Genomic DNA, 23,487 nt, shown 5'->3' on the forward strand with positions numbered 1-23,487 from the left:
GGAACTGGAGCTAGTTTTAAAGATACCTGTATGCCTCCAACGCGGCGCTGCATATGCCGTTTGTCACTACGGCTTTACACACCTTCCTGACTCCTAACGAGGGAGGAAGGAAAACTCGGATGAGTTTTGTTTCATTTTTTAAACCAAACAGTCAAACTGATGCTGGTGTGCTAGAAACCTTGCCCTCGCCTTAGCGGGAAAAGCACATTAGTAGTAACCGGACCATCGCTACCGAGGCTGAAGGAGGGGGAGGCCTTGTAGCTACCATGCAGTTTAAATTAATCACTGTACTGGACACACTGAGGTGGTATTTCTCAGTGAGAGATACTGTCACACTTCTTGATACTCAGATTAAAGAGCTAATAAAAGCACATGGAACTTCTGAGTATCAATATAGGTGGAGAACAAATGCCGATTTCTGTTACTAAATGTAATTACTCAATGTAATTAGAAATTAGTGATATGCTACAAAAAACAACCAATCCCATCCCACTGATCCAAAAAGAAAGATTTTTTCTAGTCCCCTTCATTACTTTGCCATCTCAAAGGAGGAAAATATCTCTTGCTGTTGCTACTACCCAAGGGCTAAGATCTTGCAGCACACCCTGAGCAACTCCCTGAGTTTGGTGGGCTCCCCAGCATCACCCAGCCTCTGCACAGGTTACACCACCAGCCAGCCAATGTCGCCAGATTTAAAGAGGGATAAATCCTAAATATGTTTAAGAAAGCTCTTCTGTAGTCACTGGGCACTTTATTTAAAGAAATCTCCATCCAGGCTAACCATTGTGTTCTTCCTACAGTGAAGTTCCCAAAAGTCTGAGCTGCAAATGGGGCTGGAGTCAAACACAAAAATGCGATTTGGCTTCATTCCTGCTCCTTCTTTTATCATCTCTCATGTCTTTGTAATTGCTCCTGCCACGTGGTAAAATGAGGAAAAACAGAAAAGACTCCTACTGAACACCTCCAACAAGAAACTTTGCTTAAAAAAATAGGTGTCACGTTGTGGCAGTTCAATATTTCATAGCCAATACAAGGAATGTGCAACAGCACTGCAACTTTAAATCTTTGCCTCCTGTGTCAGTCTATCTCCTCTCATTGTAATGCCAAAGGGAACAGCAATCAGAGTGGAGATGTTCAACGTGATAGAGGTCAGGACACCAGTGGATCAACGTACCAGAAACACGACCTTGTTTATTTTTTTCCCCAGTATTATTGTTTACAGGGTGCTTTGCTCATGTACCTTGTGGTTCTTAGCTAAAAGATGAAATTACAGCCCAGGATGAAGCGCTCAGGCACACATCCAATTTGTGTTTCCATCTCAGAAAACAAAAAGCTTCTGAGGCCCTCGGGCTGCCATTCAAACTTGGAGAGGCTGACATTTTTAACAGCATGAACCAGAGACTGGCAGAGGAATGATCTAATGCATTTCTGACTTGTCAATCAAAGATCTCACCTCTGCTGTCTTGTAAACAGTTGGGGGCCACCTAACTACATTCACAACCAGGGCAGAGCCTGCTGCCAGCCAGGGGTTGCTGGAGCCACATGCTCTGGCTATTAGTCACCAAAATTAGGATTCTGCTTTAGAGGTGCACTGTAAACAGCCCCCGGGCAAGCTTCACACAGCCAGTGGCAGGAGAGGGGTGAATACAAAGCAGGCTTAGTGTCTCCATGCTGATGGAGTCTATGACTGGACACCCCATATCTTTCCCAATTAGAGCCAGAACTATGCACACCAGCAAACACTGCCTCCAAAGCCAATTTCCTTCAAACGTATTTCTCACAAACACATTTCTGAGCATGCAGTTTGCCCACCCCAAGACTCTAGCTCTAACCTCCTGTATAACCAGAAACTATGTACTACTACTCACATTTACACTGTATTTCCAGCAATAAAACGTCAGCTTCTAAAACACAAGTGTGTGAACAGGCTGAAGGAAATTTAGAGACACAACTGTTTCCAACAATACACTGACAATGCTTCTTTGACAAATAGTCCGCTTTATAACACAAAATATATAAACATTAGGAAAAAATAATGTAAAAGTAATTTGAAGAATAAGTTCATGCCTGTCTCACAGGGACAACAGACTTCCACCACTGTATACCTTTAACATCTTTTGCATTTTCACCTTTCTGCAAAAGTAATCTCAGCCCATAGAGGTCACATCCATACTGCACAGCTTCAAGTACACTCCCTTTTGCTTCAATCTGCCTAGTCCAGCACACCCATACCTTCCTCCCCACGACAGAGCTTTTAGCCCAGACCGAGGAAGTCTCACACACATGCTCACTTCTGCAAAACCAAGCAGAAGCTCATCCTCTTCACCTGACAAACCCTGAGGTGTAGTTCTTTATGGCCAAGATCTTCAAGTAAAACAAAATGCAAATTTCTGACATTCTACAGAGACACTTCTGTATTCAACAAGATGCTGCTACATCTACCACAGAAGTTAATCCTCCTCTTTGATTACTAGAGCCTGTTACAGAAATAAAGGTTTCAGATTTGGCAAAATAAAGCTGACAAGGCAACTCTTGTCTTTTCCACCTGTGTCTAGGCTTCAGACAAAGGTAGTAAAAGCATGACTCTTGATCCAAGAAGTTTACAGTCTAAACAGGAGCTGGTATTTGTGTTGGCTGTGAATTAGGTAAAAAGGAAGAGGCTGACTGCTCTCTGAGATTATGGTGATACATATAGTCTTTGGCAAGACTTTCAAATTCCTCTTCAAGCCTCCTCATTTATACAACAGCCTAAAGAAATGAATTCAAGGAAATACTTTGGTCTTCTGCAAACCTGGAAGGATTAATACAATCATTCCCTTGGCATACTTGATGGGTGAATTGTAAATTTGAATTTTCAAAGTGCTCCAACTATGGAAAGCAACATAAATAGAGCCTGGTGAGCATGCAAGGAAAAATATTTTAACAGGGAAAGTAATTATCTTCACATGGAAAATGTCATGAAAACAGACACCTGTTGGTACATCTGGAAACTTCCAAAGCACAAATTTCTAAGAAAAAAAAAAAGAGTATATTCTGCATAATTTATTTTTTATTATTAGGAGAATCTACATGCAACCTAATTTTCAGTTGCTTTGCAGATTAATGGTACTGTAAAATCTGGCATCCAAGACACTGAAAATTGAATAGCTGGCCTTTTTCTCTTGTTAAAATACCCTCTTTGACTTGACCACTTTCCACAGTGCCTTATAGGAGTTCATGTTCCAATTTGCTGCCATCTTCCACCATGATTGCTATGAAATTCAGTTACACAGTAGACTATCAGTTGCAAAGCCCTTTGAGATAAAAAAGAACTGTTTCTAGCTCCTCATTCCACGATGCATGGGTTTAGCCTTAAAGCCTTTCCCACTGCAGGATGATTGCCTAAAAACAGGGCTGAGGAACCAGAAGATCCTGTTTTCACCTGTCCCAAATAATAAAAACACAAAGAAGAAAAATGAAGTTACCTGACATATTAACAGAATCATCTCTAAATCAACTACCTGCCAATGCTTCCCATGAGGAGTCAGCAAGACTTTAACTGAGCTATTCAAAAAGAGCATCTTTCCACATTTCTCTCTGAGCATCTGAAGGCAGGCATGTAAATAACTAGACAAATTCAGCAGTGACTAAGTAGCCTTCCAGATGGCATCTTCTCTTTTGCCACAAGCAAAGAACATTGATATGCTTCTCCAGTTACTTCAAGCTTGCTACGGAAAAAGGAAAGTAACTTAATATGAGAAAATTCACTGGGCTACAAGAAAGTCTTTAATGCTTTCCTGAAGATTTGATATCAAAAAAAAAAAAAAAAAAAAAAGCAGTAAAGAATGATGAAATACTGCAACATCACCGCTTCAAGCAGGCTCCAGATCACTCCCTTCTGCACTGGAAAATGCAGAAGCCATGCCTCAGAGGGGAGTCTTCTTCAAACCATGCAAGCTAATGAGGATCAATCAGAACCCATTGAAAAAAATGGACTGCAATGTGGATGACTCAGTGCTGCAGAAGCCGTTGCTGGCAATGTGGTTTTTTCTCTCAACTGGCAGTAAATGTGTTCCTCATCACAGCAGTCAGAGCTCAGTGAAGAGCACCAGTTTACCATTTCAGATGGCAAGTAAGACATACTTCCCCAATTCCCATACTCACTAAATGCACACAGAAACGTCTCTCAAAATCTGCAGAAATGAAAATGTCAGTCCTACCAGTACCCCAGCACAATGAATGGTTGTGCAGCTAACTCATTTGACCCCAAATATCAATGCACTGCATTAGCAGAACTGTTATTGTTCATATCTACCATTAGTAAGGACATCTTAGGCTTAAATAAATTAATTTATCTTTCCCTTTGTAATATATGCCTATTTTAAGTAATCAAAAATAATTCAAGTAGAAAGGAAGAAGTCGCAATTTAAGTTTATAAATTACTTTCCATATACTGCTAAGCTAAAAGAGATTTGAGATTCATTCAACAGCCAAAAGCTCAGAAATTAGGCCCATATGATTTAGTCAAATTATGCAAATCAGGATTAGGAGTCTAAACTCTGCCTGTTGTCTCTAGAGTCCTCTAAGACTAATAAAAAGTCATGTTTCCCCCTCCCCCACGGAAAGCTCCACTAAAAGCTTGGTTCAGCAAAGGAGGCCTGGCAGGACACCTTCCAGAGTCCATCAGTGCTACTGCTGTGTCAGCAAAAAGAGTTGCACCAAAACGATGCAAGACACTTAAGCCTCCCCTGGGACTAAGAGGATTATTTCCACAGCACTATCCTAACTCTGGGAGCAAGAAGTAAAACTTAAAATAATCTTTGCATGCTTTCCTTTAGAGGCGCATAATGAACTTACCCCAAAACAGGTAAAAATTTCAGAAAGATTCTGGCCTATTATTTTTATTTGGTTTTGAAAGATGCTGGTAAATAAAACTCTCTGCCACAGGTTAGGCCAGCAGTAGCATAATCTAGCAGCATAAACCTTGAAGTACATGTTCATGCTACAATAAGCTCAAATAAACATACATGCTCTCTGCAGAGATACTCCTAAAGTATCTCAGTCATTACAGTTCATAAAATATTTCAGAGTTTCCAATGTGAATATAACATCTCCAGAGCCCGGTCTCTGCTGTTATGTCCACATGTCATCAAAAATGCTTGCTTGTCTAGGTTTCTTGATGCTCACCCAGCAACTTGTCTTACTCTCTACCCATGGGAGAATGTCTGCATTTTTTAAGTTCACTGGTCACCCAAAGGGTCTGAACAAACTGGTTTGGCAGAAAGCTGACTCATGACAGAGAAAAGCCTGAATCTAACAAATTCAGAGATCAAAGGGAAAAAAAAGGTTTCCTTTATTTGCCTTTTGACTGACAGCTTACTTGGACAATAATTTTCTGTAGTCAAAATGTCCAGACTCCCGTTAACAAAGCTGAAGTAAAGAATTTCTGGCATCAATTATCATCATGGCAATGAACTCACCCTCTCAATCCTTTAAGTGGCACACAGAAAATTTAGATAGGAGGAGCATCGCAAATAGCCAGAATAGCCAGATTAGAGACTGTGATGGATGCTGTTTGCCAGATATAATTAAGTGGTATCTTTTTGACACAGTTTAAAACCAATGAAAAAGATGATGGTATCAAGCCAACTTAGATAAAATAATTATATCAAGGTAAATGGAAATGCCCCAGCTGCCCTGAATCTACACAAGATGAGTTAAAATACCAGAGATCAAAATGACAGAGGAGAGGCACAGAGTATGAACCAGAATAAATAGAGGTCAAGCAGGTAAGTAAAGGAGATGCACACACACACAGATGGAGAGAAAAGGAGTGGGGAGAGACAGAAAGTACCTGGAAAGCTGGGAGTGCGCCAGTCCCTGGGTTATACAGGCATCGCAGCGAGGGCATGCTGTCCGCCAGGCTGGAGCAGCCCAGCCACAGAGATCTGGGCATAGAGCACTGCAGAGAAAGGACAACTATGAGATGGGACTGTATGAGACAGGATGGCACAGATTACAGGAACTTTTAAGGCTTAGCCAAATGGCATCAACACAACTGCCCTTTAAGAGAGCACTAACTGCTGAAGCATCTTTTCTTTGAGAGAAGCTTTACAGATGTCATAGTAGCAAAAAAAAAAAAAAGGCACTATGGATCAAGAAAGTAAATTTTGATTAATATTCCACAACAATGTGTTGAGTTTTCCCAGTGATAAAACATTTCTTTCCAATTTATCAGACCTCTTCTCTATCCACAGCAATGCTCCAGGCAGAACACAAGACAAGCAATTTTGCAAGGAAAGCAGAAAAGAAAATGACAACTTTAAAGTGTAATACTTGCAGGGAATGAAAAGGTTTGTGTTTTGTCTGTAAATGGGATAAAAGGAAAAACCTATGATCCAAGGTAAACAGGAAGTTTGTGACACTTTAGAAGAGTTTCTGCTTGCCTTGTTGTTTGTTAAATGAAATAACAATTTTTATAATAAATTGATTCGGTTCCAACAGAAACAGAAATACAAAAAAAGGAGCCAAAGCAGCCAATCAAGGAAAATACTAGCCATTTTGATAGTTAAAGCCATTACCCCTTGAAATAGAGAGCTGCTTATTCATTTTACACTACTACTATTAAATTTAGGGATGCATTATGATAGCAATTGCTTTTACCAGACACAGTTTTTGATGCCATAAGCACTACTGCATTTGTCTAATTACTAGCAAGGCAGGAAAAAACAAGTGTATTTTGAATTGGCAGATAGCCATGAAAACTGAAGGATGTGATAGATTAGCTGCTAGAGATTTTAAAACCCTCACATAGTCATCTTTTTTCAATCCTGCCCCTGCTTTTTTTTTTTTTTTTTTTTTAATAGAAGGGGAGGGGATGGGAGGAAATTTGAGTGGAAAGGGCAGCTGGAATGGGTATGAAATGACAGCTGCCTTCTGAGCCTCCGTTTCTTCCTGCTCTTGAGAGGGCTAGAAAACCTTGCGCAATCTTGCAGTAAATGAGAAATAAGAGCAACATAACCCATCTTTGAATGAGCAGAAAGGTGATCACCAACATCCATAATCTGGTCCTGTGCAGACAGACACAGAGATTAACCTTGTCTGTCACCACATTCTTTGCTGTACTTTGTTGCAATTTACACTGCTGTTCCAGAAATAGTATTTAAAGACTGCTGGGGAATATAACCTATAGAAACGTTCTCAATAGAAGTTTATGATACCTTAAAATACATTCCTCACTGCATTTTCATTAAAAAAAAAAAAAACAACCAAACAACTCTTCCCTTTACAAAGACACTGAAACTCAAGAATTTGAGTACATCATAGTACATCACATGAACTTGCTACTTGTATGTAATGCCCCTCCTGAAGCCAAAAAAATCACACCCGTAGTATTGTAACAAGCTACAAAAATGAGCCATACTTCCTTGTCCACCATTAAAACCTCCCAAACACTTCCACATATAAAAAACCTTCCAAATGCCAGCAATCTTTTCTTTGCAATGTAATATGTATCACTATAGCTACTGAAAGCTGTTGTGACAATAACTTTTTTTTAAAAAATTCATACATGAAACGGACATGCATAGTTAAGCAATTCACCAGTTTTATTTATTTAAATCAAAATTGCTTATTATTCTCCAAGAATGTCACAGTAACAGGAGATTCATTACATGGGGCCTCTGATGATGCAGAGCAAATTCACTAGGTGAGGATCAGATGCTTACTGTTATCCATCCCAGAATTCATAACATAATACAAAATAAATATGGGATGATTTTCTTTTTCCATACAGAGTTATCCAAGACTTGCAGCTATCATTTATTCCATATTCTCATGCTTGCCCATCCCTTGGGCTGCCTCAAGTTTTCGTACTGTGATAATAAACTCAAAGAACTGATTGCCATTAAAACTGACAATATAAAAAAAGAAGTTACTTTAAATATTGTAACTGACTGAAGCATGGAATGGTACAAAGGCAGGAAAAATGCGGAGCACTCTGTCAGTGTAAAAGCAAGCTCTAGTTGACTCAAGGTTTACGTGAGATTACAGCTCAAGTCAAAGTCATTACAATCTGCAGGCAGGGCACTCTATTGTGCCAGGGAACTTACAGGGCAATGAAATGTCTTCCTCTAAAATTGCCACAATAACAAAGAAAAACATTGAAGGGCTATTCTGCAGAGCTCTGTCCAATAGAGGATATCATTCCTCACCCATGTGCTCCTGCCACTTAGTATTGTTCCAGAGTTAGGAAGTAGGAAGTAAAAAACGACCAATACCTTAGATGATTTCTGAATCTGTTCCAGTATACAACAAAATCTACATCAGTGATACAGTTCTTAAAAACATAAGTGTGAAGTAGCACAGTGTGGAAGGAAATGTCATTCCCGTACTTGCCTTTTACCTATTGAAGGAAGCAGAGGCGCTAAATTACTGTTGGTGACTGAAAGAGGCTTACTCACAAGCCTGAACAAAAGGCCCCAGGTGCTTCAATAGAAACAGCTTGTGTGTAAATCAGATGAGTGACCCACCAGAACAACTTCATTTAGAGCCTGATCTCTGAAAAATCTCAACAGCCTCTATCCCCATGCACTGAGCAAGCCATGTGTCAAGCACTCACTTTTGTACTGTCAGCTCCACAAACAAGGGACTGGCCTCAATGTTCATTACTTGAAAGCTGACTGAAAAAATCCTCTCCTGAACTCAAGTCAATCTACATTGATTCATCAAAACAAAGATACAGAGGCACAGTGCTTGGACTAGAGCCAAATGGGAATGCTGGTACTGCTTGCAGAGTACTGGGCCAGGATGCAGCAATCTCCTTACTTTCCTAACTCCCAACTGCATTAACACTTTGGATGTCTGCACAACTTTCAGACCCAGAGACGTAAAGCTTTTTATTTAGAAAAGCTAAGCATCTTTAATATACAATGAGTGACATAAAATAGGGAATTATTTGATGAAAAACCCAATTTCTTTTTCCAATTGATTTTAAAATCCCACTCCTTCAACTCTGATATGTATTTTCCCACTAAATAAATATAGGGAGTACAGTTTCAAACAAGACCAGCATCCTCCTTGTGACAGAGGCTGGTTCCAGCTGCTCCACTGGTGATTAAAATGGGTTTGCCTTACTTTGAATTAAAATAGGCTAGAAGCATTCACAGCCTCTGCCTGAGCTGAGTGGACAGTAACCATAAGCTGAAGGGAAGATGTATTTTAACCTATTTGATTATTCTTGTAATTATATTGCAAGAACATTTTTGACTACATCTGATGTTCTGCCTCTAATAGTCTACCCTCTCTTCCAATTATCTGATGTCCTAAAGACAAATTTCAATACACACTCAATAGCTAAATTTTTGCCAATGCTAAAAATTGGTTATTTACTTTATTTGCTACTGCATTACAAGATTATACATTACCATTTCAGACTGGGTTTTTCTTATCAAATTTGTTCTCTTCTAGTCCTTCAGCAAATACAATATACTAGGGGTAACTAATACAGTTTTAGTAAATTGTGTTACAGGTCAGAAATATATCACCTTGTCCTGTAAAACTAAGTGGCTCTACACGGGGAAAACAAAAGTTTTTGCACTACTACAGTTCACAAATACAGTGCACAGGTATGAAAGCATAAACTGACAATACTGAGCTCACTATAAAACAAGAGTGACCAAAAGAAAATCAAACAATAGTTGAAGGATATTTTCTTTATAGTCACTTCAGAGAAATTAATTAGACAGTAGTACAGAATTACTGTCTCTAATTGTGGCACATTTTAAAATAGTGAGGTATTACCTACTGCCCCTCTATGAACTCTGTACTGAACTTTATGATAACCTGTGCAGTTAAAACACCTTTGATTTACAGGCAACCTAATATATTTTTGTACATCTTCACTAGTTAGTGACAAAGCCAAAGAGGAAACCAAGTTTTCTCCCCAAAGGCTGGTGTTTGGTGTATTGTACATAAGATTAATTTCAGATGCTAACCACATCTATTGCAGCCCTTCCCTAGCTTGGAATTGCTTCCCTCCTAGTACAGCATTCAGCACCTTATGCAGGTGAACTCTAAAGATAAACCAGTAACAATTTCTAACTCTTACAAAAACCAAGACATGAGGGGGAAAGAGGTTCTAGAAATTCTACCACCCTAACTGGAGCAGATAAAACATATGGGATGTTCTAAAGGGTATTTGAAGTATATAAACCAGATGTGAGCTTGATATGAGGAGACAGATCACCACTTCAGAAAGCAAATATGGGATGGCTGGCAAGAACAATTCTCCCTGAAAGTATCTTTCAAACGACTGTTTCCTGCATGCTCTATAAAACCTAATTCTCAGGAAATGTGCCTAAGGAATTTTAATCCTTTATCAAACACATGCTTAGATCTTACTGGGATTCCTAATATTCAGAATTATTTTTATCATACACCACAAAAAAAATGGGAGAACAAACCTCAATACCTTTCAATCTCACTCAGTTCCTCTTACACTTTTTTTGGACACATACTTAACTAAGCCAATGCCAAAAATATAACATACATCACTTTCACATTGTGTTCAGTCTGCACTATTCCTGACACCACAGAATGCAACACATTGCATGAAACATATCAGATAAGGCAGCTGCTATTTACATTACAAATGTTGGTCTCATGAAACTTAGTAACAATTCCAGAAATTTACTTCTGGTAAAAAATGATTTTGGATCCTTTCCCTGGTCCACTTTTCATTCTTTTAACCTCCCACATAAAAATGAAAAGGTATCTTGTCAGGGCTTCATTTTCCCTCTACTGTTCTGAGAGATGTTTTCTGAACAAATATATGTAAGCATTAAAAAAATACTCCCAGTGCATCTTGTATAATTTCTCAATTAAAAAACCTGCCATACATATTTCATTTTTTTAGCTTTAGTAGCTCTTCTTACCTGGAAAAAAAAAGTATATAATACAACTTCTAAAAAAGCTGCCAAAACTGAATAAGAAAATTATTTTATTATTTATTTTAGTAGATTTTGTGGGGCTTTTTTTTTCTTTTCCCCTATCCCAACAATGGATGCAAGGCATACTAAATACATAATTACATGAGAGAGCCACACAGCTTTCAAAGGAGCCATTCAAGTGAATTGTGTAAATAATATGCCTTTAAAAACCCTAACATATGAATACAGATTTACCAGTTATGAAGTAGTTATATACCTGAGAGACAAGAATATGCATTTAAAAAAAAATTCTGCCCAATTATAAACTTACCGAAGAGACTAGCATGTCTCAGAGCAAATTAATACTTTCATAACTTTTGGAGAAACTTTTTTGCCTGTTTTCATTTGAAAATAAGAAAAACATTAAAAGCTGTAAGTCTTAATTAAGACAAAAAAACAACAGTCAAAAGCCATACAGTTAAAATGTGCACCTCCTTGCATCCCAGACCAGTTTTCCACACTTATAACTAGGTAATTCTGACCTTGTCACTGGCAGTTTTTCTTGAAAGTCTTTCCACAGTAAGAAAATTAATTTATAAAAATGAAGAGGCAACTGTAGTAATCCTTGGAGTGTGACCATGAGAAGGATCTGGCACGGCTCAACCAGCCCACCAACAGTTCTAACTGCACATATTGCACCTGAATCATGAAGGGCCAGATGCAGCTCCTGTGCTTTGCACAATTCCTCACCTTTTATTATGTTCAGACCTTGGTCACATTTCCACAAGCATGTATGGGTGTGTTTCAAAGTGGTTTGTGCTTCTGCTTGGTCATAACAAAGCTCAGCTATCTCATTAAAGACCCTTGGACTACTTTTCACAAACTGCAAATCAAGCAAACCAACACTCACTTTGGGAAAGCTGAGTGTATTTTTCTGGCACAACCAGGGTCTGACTTCCAACCAATTAGGTCTCACAAATCAGAGGCTGAAACACGCTACCAGATTCAATTATAACACTCTTCCTAGATTCCAAACGTAGGTAATACTGGACTTCTTACCCTGGTACAGATCACTGACTTCAGTGCAGCAGTTTTCCCCTTCACCCTCAGGCTGTTACTACATTCTGCCAGCTTTGCTGTGCACACAGAACTCCAACTGCTGTAAAGGGTTCTTTTTCCCTCAGCCACCCACTTTGCGTGTAACTGCTCAGTAAATTTTCCTTAACATACGTAATATGCAAACTCTTCTCTAATCTTCTGGTGACTCCCTAGCTAACAGTAACTTTTTACAAGATATTCCAGTTCACTAACTACTTTTAAATATCAAATTTAAGACACATGGAAAAGGATTTACGTATTCAGATTATCCAAATAATAACTTACCTGAGCAGGATCTGGAGGATCAAATCACAGCTTTTAGGTAAATGTTTGTGAAGAAATGTTTTCCCCAAGAGTGGTTACTGGAGTTCAACCTCTGTGATTTCAAGTCAACAGAAATTACATGCCCCAGCAAGGGGCCAGCTTCCATTGATAAGGCGTACAAGATCCTCATTTGCCAAGTGCTTGAGGGAACTTGTATGGATCACATCTGAACTCGACAGCACTAATGTTTTCATAATTATAGCTCTTTAATGCATGAAGCTGATAAATCTAAACCAGTGCAGCTGCAGAGCTTTAAGATTTAGGTGCCATACCCTTCTTTAAGGAGTAAAACTTGTAGAGACTTGTGTGTGCTTCTTTAAACAACACCAAACTTACTAAGAGCAATCTCACCAAGGTCTAAAGCATGAAACTATGTGAAGGCTGAAAATAGAGATGTTACAAGACCAAGTGCACTTGGCTCTTGGGTAAGCAAGAAAACACAGTTGCTACTAAGCTCCATTATGTCTGATGATCTTAGAAATATCTTCCAAACTTAATGATTCAATAATTCTGTGTTTAAAGTCTGATCAATCACAAACAATTCCTCAAGAGTTTGGGCAGAGTAACACAGCATACTAAGGAATATGCTAAAACTTCTTCATCTTGGAACATTTCTAGAACTTCTCTCTATTTTCATGACACAAACTGCAGGGATAAACCTACATTGGTGGAGATATGAAACGGAAGTTTCATTAGATTTTTCCCACATCTCTAGCTTTATTTAATTCCATAAAATCTCTCAGAGTTATTGTTATGCACCTACCACACAGAAATGTTTCAAGGATAAGTGATATCCCTGCATAGCACTGTGAGGACATAATGTACTATATGAGTACCAAGTATTAATAAATGAACTGCAGAAAGAAATCTTATTTCAACTTTCCACCCAAGGAGTTAGTACCTGAATTTTAAAAAGCATATGGATCGACTGAAAATAGATGTTTTAGAACTTAAGGAAAGGATGCTAAATGACAAAATTAAAAAACCAAAATATATCCAGAATAATTTCATTTTTCTCTCAGCAAAGTGCAATTCTAGCAGAAGAATCCTGGTTTCACCACAGTCCTGGTTTTTACACCCTCTTTTCCAGCTGACTTGACTGAAGTGCTGACCATTAATAACTGAAGTGCCTTGTTTTGATTATACTGGCCTTTGCTGGTACCAATCTAGTTAAGGTATCACCAAGAATTTCCAGCATAAAACACATTTACAGGTTTATAACTTGGCTTTAAAAATTCTACTACAAAAAGACAGTGGGAGGCAGAAAGGCTCAGATGAGTGCATTACATTACATATCCTACATGATGCATACTTGCTCAGAATGCTATGAAAAAGGGAGGCATTAGCTTTAACTCTGAATTACCATGTTTCAGAAGCCACCTAAAAATGATACTTTTACTTCCCTGTTTATGAAATCAAAGCAAGTTTTTGTAAGTGTTTTACCTAATTAGCTTAACTTGCCCAGTTTCATAGTTTGGCTTAAATTATAGGAAGTGTCCATATAATACAGGAATTAAAATGTCATGTCTATTGACTGTATTTATACACAAACATTCCCTCCCTTTCTCCCTTTAGAAGTCAATTGTGGCTTGTCTCCAAAGGGGCAGCACCAAGGTGATGGGATGTTACAGACTGCTAGCAAGTCAAAAGCTTAAATTAAGATCAAGGCTGAATAAAACAACTGTATTTTCTACAAAAAGACAAACAGCTAAACAGGAAAGAGCTAGAGTAAAGAGAACAATGCAGGTTACTTAAAATGCCAGTCTTAAAGCAACATGCATTTCTGGCCATTAGTATTGCATTTCCTTTAGCCCACATAAGAACACAATACAACTCTCCATTACAGCACAGCAACATTAAATATAAAATCTGCCATTAAAGGGCAGAGGGTAATGACATCAGTGTGGGCAACCCATGCTCAGGTAGTGTTCAACTATTATCTCCAGTTTAAGAAAGCTGAAAATACGCAAATGCAGCCAGCACTGGTTTTAGATAAAATTGTCAGTTTTATGGATATTTATAGTATGTGTCCAGTCTTGCAGAACTCCATCTTCCTCCACCTCATCTGTAATACAAACTGCTTTTAGTCCACATTAATACAATGTGTTACTGGGATACTTCTCACATTCTGTGTAAGTCAGGCACCAGATCAATACTCAGCCATGCTGAGGAAAAAAAATCATTAATTTAGGATCCCGTTAAAAATACAGACAACAGGAGAATAAACCTGACGCACAGCCCCCATTCCATCTGGATGCATATGTAGGTTATGCTTTTACACACATCAAAGTGGCTTTCTTTTCAATACATAGTTTTAAGGAATCCTACAGGTAGTACCTTTGATAGATATCCTATACCAAACCAAACTCACCTCAAAAAAATTTAACCACTCTCCTTCTCACGAAAGCTCTTCCCAGCCTTTATATCAACTGCCTTACCCTTACACTTCCTGTGATGAAATCACAGCACGAAATTGGAATAGCAAAGCTATTTCCACGACAGTATCTGCTGATGACAAGCACAGGTTTATAACTTTTCCTTGGATCAAGGAGTAAGAAGACTGAGATAGACATTAGAACTAATATCAATAAACTAAAAATCAAAGGGAAAGCATGCTTACAAAAAATATCTTTTTCAAAAAGTGCAAGTTCTTGTGCAAGTTCTTCCACTATTTGAGGTTGCCTTGTGTAAAGTCTCCTTGGAAATTTTACTGTGCATTTCAAGTTTTTTACCCCCTTGGTATTTTTCAGAGTTCAAAAAACATATATCCCACCTGCATCATGGCACTGCTAATATAAGGCTGCTCTGTTTGCCTCAGAAGTAAAAGGAAAACAGAACAGCCACACAATCCTCTTCCTATTGTTCTCCCAACCTACATAAGAAATAGAAACTGATGCCATGCCCCATAGGTCAACAAACTTGAGCTCTGTGAGACAATAATTGCAGAGTTGAGATTCCTCTGAGACACCTTGCCTCCGGCTCAGCAAAGTTTAAATCAAGAAAACATAAGCTTCAGTGTCCCAACTGACCTTCAGTAGAGTGGACTTGAGGAGAGAGAGAAACAGTCTCTCGGAGAGAAGCTCCAAAGCACACTTCACCCTTGCAGCAGATCACTCATTCAAAGAAATGGTTTGCAAATATAAGATTTGATGCTCATCTTCTAATAGTTGTCAAAGCTCTGCTCAGTTTCACAGAAGTCAGTAAGTTGACAGCAGTAAGCAGCTTGCACAAGCAAGTTAATACCTACTGCTTCTAAGATACTGACATAAGACTGGAGACCACCAAAACCATCCTGTTAGCATCTTCAATGAAACTCTCTTATTTTAGAGGGGATTTGCTGATGCAGCTTTTCATTCTCACACTGCTCAAATGACTTGGCTCTTTGTTTATGTTGGGCTCACAGTACCACCTTGAAGATCCCTTCACCACCACGTTTTGTCATTTCACAACTGCAGTTGCCATGACAACAGGATGCAGCTTATCTGTGCTGTTTTCATATTTCCAGTTTTTGTTGCCATAACAACACATTCTGGCTTTCTACAGAAACAGCAACTTTAAGCCATGTATTCTCAAGCACATGGGATTCATCATATATGTTCATCAGAGAAGAGATCTGTACAGGCCATTTGTAAATTAAGCTATTTTTTCTGAAGGGGGATTTTTCACTCACAAAAGTGAAAAGCTGACAGCAATTGCTAGAGGCAGACTGCTGAGACATCTAAAGCCTGGCCTTTAATAATAGCCAGAGTAATATAGCACTAGACCACTTCCGAGTGGGGACTCCCCATAGTGTCAGACTGTGTCAAACTGCACAATTGTTATGTGATGTGAGTAAGTGTCCATACTTGATTCATCCAGGCAGATCTGAATTAGATGCTAGATGCAATTCTCTTGAGTTTTAACCCAGTGGCCTCCCCATTATTACCAGCACCACCACCATGCAGCTTTGTGTTTGAAGGCCCATTTTAATTCTGTAATTCAAACTGTTGTTGTAGATCTGTTTTCAGACTCTGACCCTCTTCGCTTCCAGGTGACTGCATTTTGAACTTTTATTTACAGGAAGTGCACATTCATCAGACTGGTGAGAAAATGTTATACAAACACAGCATGCATAAACACAAAACAGTGATGGCTATGAGGGGTATCAGCTAACATGGCACTGTAACTTCATTACACCCTCATTTATGTACTTCACTAATGAGACAAGCACAGGTGTCTAACACGGTCCCTCACATGAGATGAATAACAATAATACAGTCCAACCTGCTTTAGCCATGCTTGGTATCCAGAAGATATAAGTTGAAATCCATCTTTTGGCATGTGTATTCGGGGCTAGGAGAGAATAGACATAAAGAGAGACCTCCTTTTACACTGGGACCTAGCTAACCTAAGTCTCAATTCTGGAGCACTTTAAACAATGCAGATTTGTTTAAGTCGCATATGAAGGTTTAGTCCCCAGATTAGTTCTTGCTTATTGCTCGGATATTAACTGCTTCAAGAACCCTTTTTTACTAAAGCCACTATTTTTATGTTTTCCACCATTTTATATTTCAGTTCAGTATATATAGGTATTTTTTTTCAATTTCCACAAAAACGCACTTGGATAAGCACAGCCTCTGTGGTGGGCGCAATAGCAAAGACTAATGGTCATTAATGCTTTTGACACTACATAAGAAGCAAATGGTGTCAAAACAGCAGTAGTCAAGCTATGAGTGTTTTCAGTTACCATCCTCAACATGGTCAGACCAGACACTGGACAACATGAAGAGATGACAGAAAATTCCTGAAGAGGTGCAGCCTTAATACTAGGGTAACAGGTTATTGTACTTACACACAGTCATAAATTGTGCCTCAAATCAACAGACAAATATAATCTCCCCCGTATTTATGGTTTTCATGCTTTATTGGGTGTAAGAAAAGGCAAGACATCAAATTGTTCTAGAAGCACCAAACATATATAGCATAACTTATAGCTAGGAAAAAGTATGCAACAAACTCCAAAACACTGTCTGGCATGACATTTATTTATAGTTCAAAGATACTCTCTCATTCAATTGGATTAAAGTGTTCGCCCTCCCTCCAAAAAGAGGAGATGCTTAGAAATTAAAATCACATCTAAGCAACAGGACCAGACAGAGCATCTGCAAACACCAAGTCCAGAGATTTTTCTTACTCCGTGAAACTACTTCATAATCCCTTTCTTAACTCACAGTACCTCCCCTCCAAATCAGATGTGTGCCCCTACCACTCCTTCCTCCTGGAAGGCTGGAAAAAGCTTACTCATTTTCAGAATGGCTCTATTAAAGATAAGATTACTCTCACTTGTTCTTGAGTCAACACAAGACAGTTTGTACAAACTGCATCCACTTTGGTACTTGTAACACCAAGAAATACAATTTGTTGGAGAGGAAAAAAAGTGTTATGGCTGAATGACAAACCCTCACACCTATGGTGGGCAGCCTTAGAATTTGAAAATAAAATAAGAACTAGAGCAGACTAAAATCTTGCCTCTAAAGAGAAGTACACACTCAGGATTTTACAGTATACTTTAAGCACTTGTTATTTTTGTTTCTCTCCAGTTTGAATTTAAATCCTCCTAAATCTTTCAAAGTAGAAGTAAGATTATGCCCTGGTGTCCTAGCCAATGATCTCAGTTGAACATGAATTTTAATAAACACCACTGTGCTGATAAATTAAAGTCAAGTATGTCTGGTTACTGCATTCACCTGCTGCGTTTGGACTTGCAATGCTTAACACATTAACAAACTATGTTTTAGGAGACTTCTCACACAGCTAGAAGCATCATCCTCCAAGACCTAAGCCTTCCTTCAGCACTAACGTCATGGGTGGTTAGTCTCTCTACGACTGTAAAATGGGGACAACACTCATTTAACCCACCTCACAGGTTTGCTGAGAGGAGCTCTTGACATTTCTGTGTGCTTTAGAAACGGAAGAAACTATATGAAGTGCTGCATATCTAGCAAGAGCACTACAGAAATACACATTTTACCTTCTGCCTCAAGTGCTTCAATTTCTTTTTCAAAGTAGCAAAGCCCAGTATATATCTATCCAGGAAAAAAACTAGAAGTACTCATAAGCAGAAATAACAATAATTTGAAATCAGTATCACAAGCAGAGACCTGAATACCAGCCTCAGATGTGCCCAAGTTCACACAACAAATTGCTGTGATGTTAGAAACAAATTGCATTCACAATAAATCATGAAATATTACTTTCTTTGTTTCTGTCACCTAACCTACAAATTAAAGGACAACAGTCAAGCTCTTCAGACCAGTGGGCTGCTTAACATTTGCTAGCCCATCAGTCCAGAGCAGTCTGAATAATTGATTTAAAGACACTGACTTGAACCATTTGATTTGAAGACCCTGGTCCTGCAAATATGTACGTGTATTAACTAATCTGTTGCCAGCAACAGGATTACTCTTCAGCAGAAGTGTTTCCAGTAGCAAAGATAATGCTGTATTTCTATTTAGACAATTCTTATCAACACAGTTTTTTGTGACTTGAAAGTAAAGTTGCTTGAGTATTGTAATAAAAGCAATCAGGACTTTTGGTGGACTAGCAGCTACTGTAAACCAAATTTGTTTTTCAATGCTGACAAGTGAAACATAAAAATAGGAGAAACTAAGACCCATCACTCATCCCTCAATAGTGTATTTGCAAAATCCTCTCAATGAGGTATGTCGCCTCTCCTCATTTGATAAACCTACTCTCATTTAAGAAGAGAGACTACACAGAAGAGAAGCAAATTTTACCAGTACAAGGTATGTGTGTCATTACCCACATACTGCTGCTTATGCCATTAAGGTGGGATATTTGCACAAGTGAGCCCCCATTTACATCAAAATAAGCACAATAGAAAAGCATAAGTTAATTAAAATTTCTTGGATTGATGACTGGTTGTAAAAGTTCAGCCAATCTCCTAAATTCTGAATTTCTGTGGTTTTCCAAAGCACACTGTAAATGACCCCTAGGCATGCATTCTTCAGCACAGAGAGGCAATTAAAGTAATATATCTGGTTAAAATAGTCTGAATTGCAGTATCCCAATGACAGCAGACAGGACTGTAAGAGGACTGTCAATTTTAAAAAATAAAATAAAATTGCCCCTCTTTCCCCCAGCCTAAAAAATATGTGGGATCCAGAAAAGGGTCTTGTTCGGAAGCTGTATTAATTTATAAATCAACACTAAAATCTTCCTTGATTATGATCCATTCAAAACAATTCCAGCAGCAATACAATTAATTGCCCAGCAAGACCTACTCATTTTTGTATTTTCATGAGCACACATCATTTATGCTCATGGTTCAATACCATTCATAAGCACAGTATTTTCTCTTAGCATCTGCTCCAGCATTTTCCTTGACTAGAAGTCAGGCTGCTAGGGGAATGTTGCTCTCTTTTTCAATAGCATCAGTAGTGATTGCTTTCCTCAAAAAGTAACTCTGAAAGAACTCTAAATGCTAATTTATATAATGCTATTATGTGAATATTTCACATTTTGATTTGGGTGAGTGACTAATTTGTAATATAACCAGGTTTGCTTCCTTTTCCAAGACATTCATGTTTATTATTGAGGCCTTGCTCTAAAAATGAGCCGTCCATTATCCCAGATGGCTTATTCCACAACCATCAGCACCTTACTCACAGTTCTGAAATGCAGTTTTACTGTGTATGAAATCTTAACTCTCTCTCTAGTCTTTCTGGTGTCCACAGAACTTGTTTTCTATATGTTAGCCATATATTAAAATTATATATATTGCATGTCTATAAGCTGGGGAGCCAAAATAGCTTACTTTGCTCATCTCTTTGTCTGCAACCCCTGACTTTTTCTCCTTTAGTACTCCACTCTTCCATTTGTAATCCATTTGATTTCTGCAGTCCCTAGCAAAGCCCAGAACAACAGAATGATTCTTGAGAACAAGTCAGTAATTTAAAATTCAGTGGTACCCTCTCCACTTCTCTACCAAGGCTTATTTTCAGAGGACATTTAATTACAGGCCTGAGTTCCTATTTTCTAAACCTAAACACAACCCCTGAAGGCTTACAAGATTTGAGTCACAGCTGGAGCTGTGGTTACTATACAGTTTAAATATCAGCCTCTTTACTGTGCAATTTGTTTCGAAAATCAAATCAGATGCTGTGTCATAAACAAGTGCTAATTAAGTACTGAGCGGAAATTGGGCTTTTTTGTGCAAGAAGGGTTCTTAAATATCTACATCTTCACTTCCATAAGAAAGGATAAATATGTCAAGAATGATAATTATAAAAGGAAACATACTATGGTACTTCCAAGGCAGTACTGCTGCTTCTGCATTTTATCTGCTTCCATGTAAGAAGAAATCCGGGGAGGGGGGGGGAGTTGAGACCTGTATAAAATATATAGGTACTAAGGATCTTATTAATCTGATCATATCACCCATAATGCTTGCTGTTCCCTTAGAGAAGACATTCACTCTGGGTTTCCATCACATAGGATTTAAACAAGCAGACTAAACCCATCTCTCTCCATCACTGCAAAGCAATAAGGAAGCTACTTATATTACCATTTCTTTTAAGTCATGATCTACACACAGTATTTATTTGACAATAGCATTGAATTCATTAGATATAACACCTTGTTTGATAAATATCAAGTGAAGAACAGGAATAATGCATTTTAATACTCTGAAGGTTGCCTCTGAGTAACCATATTCAGGACTCCATTAACTAACAGGCTGTCGGCTACAAAAGCAGAATTAGATCTGTCAGTCACTGACATGGAAGGGCATGGCCAGTTGCACTGAAGATTGTCCAGTTGAGATGACTTCCACAGCAAAGGAAAGTATCCCCTGTGGCCTACAACTTGTAATGAGTTTGCATCCATTACAGCAATAAACTGAATTCCTATTACAGAATATACAACTTCATGGCCCAAACAGATCCCTGACTCTACTGCCCAAAGCAATATTCAAAATAAGGCAGAGTTAGATCTGTGGACTCCAATTCAACAAAACCAAACACACCATTTCAAAATCTTTCATTGTTTGTTATTAGGAGAAAAACCCACGAGCTATCTGATCCTAAAGGCTTAAGTTGCCAACATTTAAGTGCATCCTTTGTGAGATTTTGTAGAAAGAATGAACAAACACTAAGTCAGCTGACTGTCAGGTCTCACAGTTTGATACAAACTCCTTCAGAAGGACACAGCACTCTCGAACAGTAGGTTCTGACTGCCTGTGAACTTAATGAGTTCACCGCACGTGGTGAACATGGCTACTCCAGCTCTTTAATGAATCTGCCTGAGTTCCTCGACCGAGATCTGCTCAAAACCAACTCCCACTAGAGAGTGTCTATTTATACAACTTGACAGATAAATAGATGCAAGGTTTTTTTATATCCTTCAAGAGCAGCAGCAACCAGGTAAACTACTTCTGTAACATGAAACACCTGGATACTTTCTTTAGGGCTCACAAAAATACTAAGCTACAGTATTGAAAACCAAATGGAGATCCATGACAGCACTCCATTAATCTCAGAACAAAGTAACAGCAAGATCCACAAACCTGCTTACTCTAGCAGTGTGGAGATTCTCTTTGTGCCCATGCTTGATTTCACAACCATTTGACACTTTAAGTATGAAATTCAAGTGCTATATCCAGCCTCCTTCAAGACTGCAAGATCTGTGATGAAGACCATTTCTCATGCTACTTCCCGAATTTGTGCCAGGTAAGTATCCAACAAGAACAGTGACATTCACAGCAAAAGGATTTATGTATAAAACAGCAGCTGGAAGCTAGTCCAGAGATCAACAAAATGAACCTGCTGCCTTCCAAGTATTGTGTCTCTTTTTTGTAAGTCCCTAGAAAAGTCAGAGAGCTCACCTGGATTCTGATTTTTCACTGAAATTCAGAACATCAGGAATAGAAAGTCCTGTACTTCAAAAAAAAAAAATACAGCCAAGGTAAACCAAATTAAGTTTGGAAAACGCCAATCTCCATAATCAGCCTAAGAACCTACAGTATTAACTTTCACCTTCCTGATCCTCTGCTGAATTTTAGCTAACAGACAAAAAAGCATGCCAGAGAGATGGGTTACAGGTCTGTACCAGCTATCCTGGAAGGAAATCTGCAGTTCACACCTTAAGCAGACAAATTTGTAAAGGGAATACCATATCTTTTCTAAAGAGAAGGAAACACTTTGACGACCACACTTCAGCACTCCACTACATTTTCTGCTTAGCTACTGAGCTCTTGTCTTCTGAGCAGGCTCCAGCACTAGCCAAACATTTTCCTGTTCAATAAAGAACCAAAACATTTCCTCTTTGCAGGAATGCCCATTCTGTCTAAATGCATTTCCCTTACAAAGCACTCTGCTACAATTACAATGTAGGACCTTTTCACCCATCAGAAGTAACTTGGAATCTGTAACTAATTGCCTCAAAAACTTACCACAATATATTAAATTTCTATTCCTTATATAAATACCCTGTACCAAGTTCAGCTCCATGACAGTTCTCATTTCCTGGCACAGGATGCAAATGTTCCTTTGCTTGGCTTAACTAGAGCAAACTCCTCCTTCAACCAAGAAACACCAAAGCATCACCTGCTGTCTTGGAGGACTACCATGCCAGAATGAAACAGGGGCAACAGCAGCAGCTGAAGACACCTAATGGGCAGCCCCTGGTAGCATCCTCATGCACAACAACCATCTGTAATTCTAACCAGAGTGAATCTAAAATGTTGCAGAAATGGCTGGCCAAAAAAGAAAAAACCAAAGCCAAAACACAGACAAACAGTATGTCCTGTTTCCCAAGAAAGGGCATCTACTGACACTGAGTACTGATAACTATTGCCAAAATGAAACAGTCACCATGGGAGGCTAAGTAAATCTACTCCCAATTTAGAACAAATGAGAATTAGTGCTAGACTAACCCAATCTTCTTCTTTAAGAAGATCACTGAAGTCCAGACAAATTAGAAGTAGTTAAGCATTTGATAGATGACATGTAGGATGTTACTGGTTAAAATGAAGAGGATTAGGATTAATACCAGAGTTATAAGGAGGCTATGAAACTAAAAACTGCAGAGCATCACAGGCAATTTCAAAAAAGGAACCATTAAGCTGTACAGAGAATGACCTTTTTGGAATCTATTATTA

The 23,487-nt window shown here is 38.6% G+C and overlaps 1 protein-coding gene across 13 annotated transcripts in view; it reads right to left on the reverse strand.

Annotated features, from left to right (window-relative positions):
• Positions 1–23,487, reverse strand: part of BTRC (beta-transducin repeat containing E3 ubiquitin protein ligase) — a 119,560-nt gene that overhangs the window by 86,155 nt on the left and 9,918 nt on the right. For 2 of the 13 annotated variants that reach the window (XM_068197880.1, XM_068197876.1), the window contains exons 1-3: positions 20,631–20,696; positions 16,593–16,661; positions 5,834–5,941 (exon numbers count right to left, since the gene is read on the reverse strand). The exons of 2 other annotated variants lie outside the window; for them this stretch is intronic. In XM_068197880.1, the coding sequence (XP_068053981.1) occupies positions 5,834–5,941; positions 16,593–16,661; positions 20,631–20,681 (228 nt within the window). In that variant the 5' untranslated portion in view covers positions 20,682–20,696. Of the gene's footprint in view, positions 1–26; positions 69–5,833; positions 5,942–16,592; positions 16,662–20,630; positions 20,697–23,487 lie in introns of those variants that run through there. 9 more of the 13 variants (XM_068197883.1, XM_068197878.1, XM_068197884.1 and 6 more) reach the window with 7 other exon arrangements.

The sequence above is a fragment of the Anomalospiza imberbis genome, chromosome 8, assembly GCF_031753505.1.
Source record: "Anomalospiza imberbis isolate Cuckoo-Finch-1a 21T00152 chromosome 8, ASM3175350v1, whole genome shotgun sequence".
Lineage (NCBI taxonomy): Eukaryota > Metazoa > Chordata > Aves > Passeriformes > Viduidae > Anomalospiza > Anomalospiza imberbis.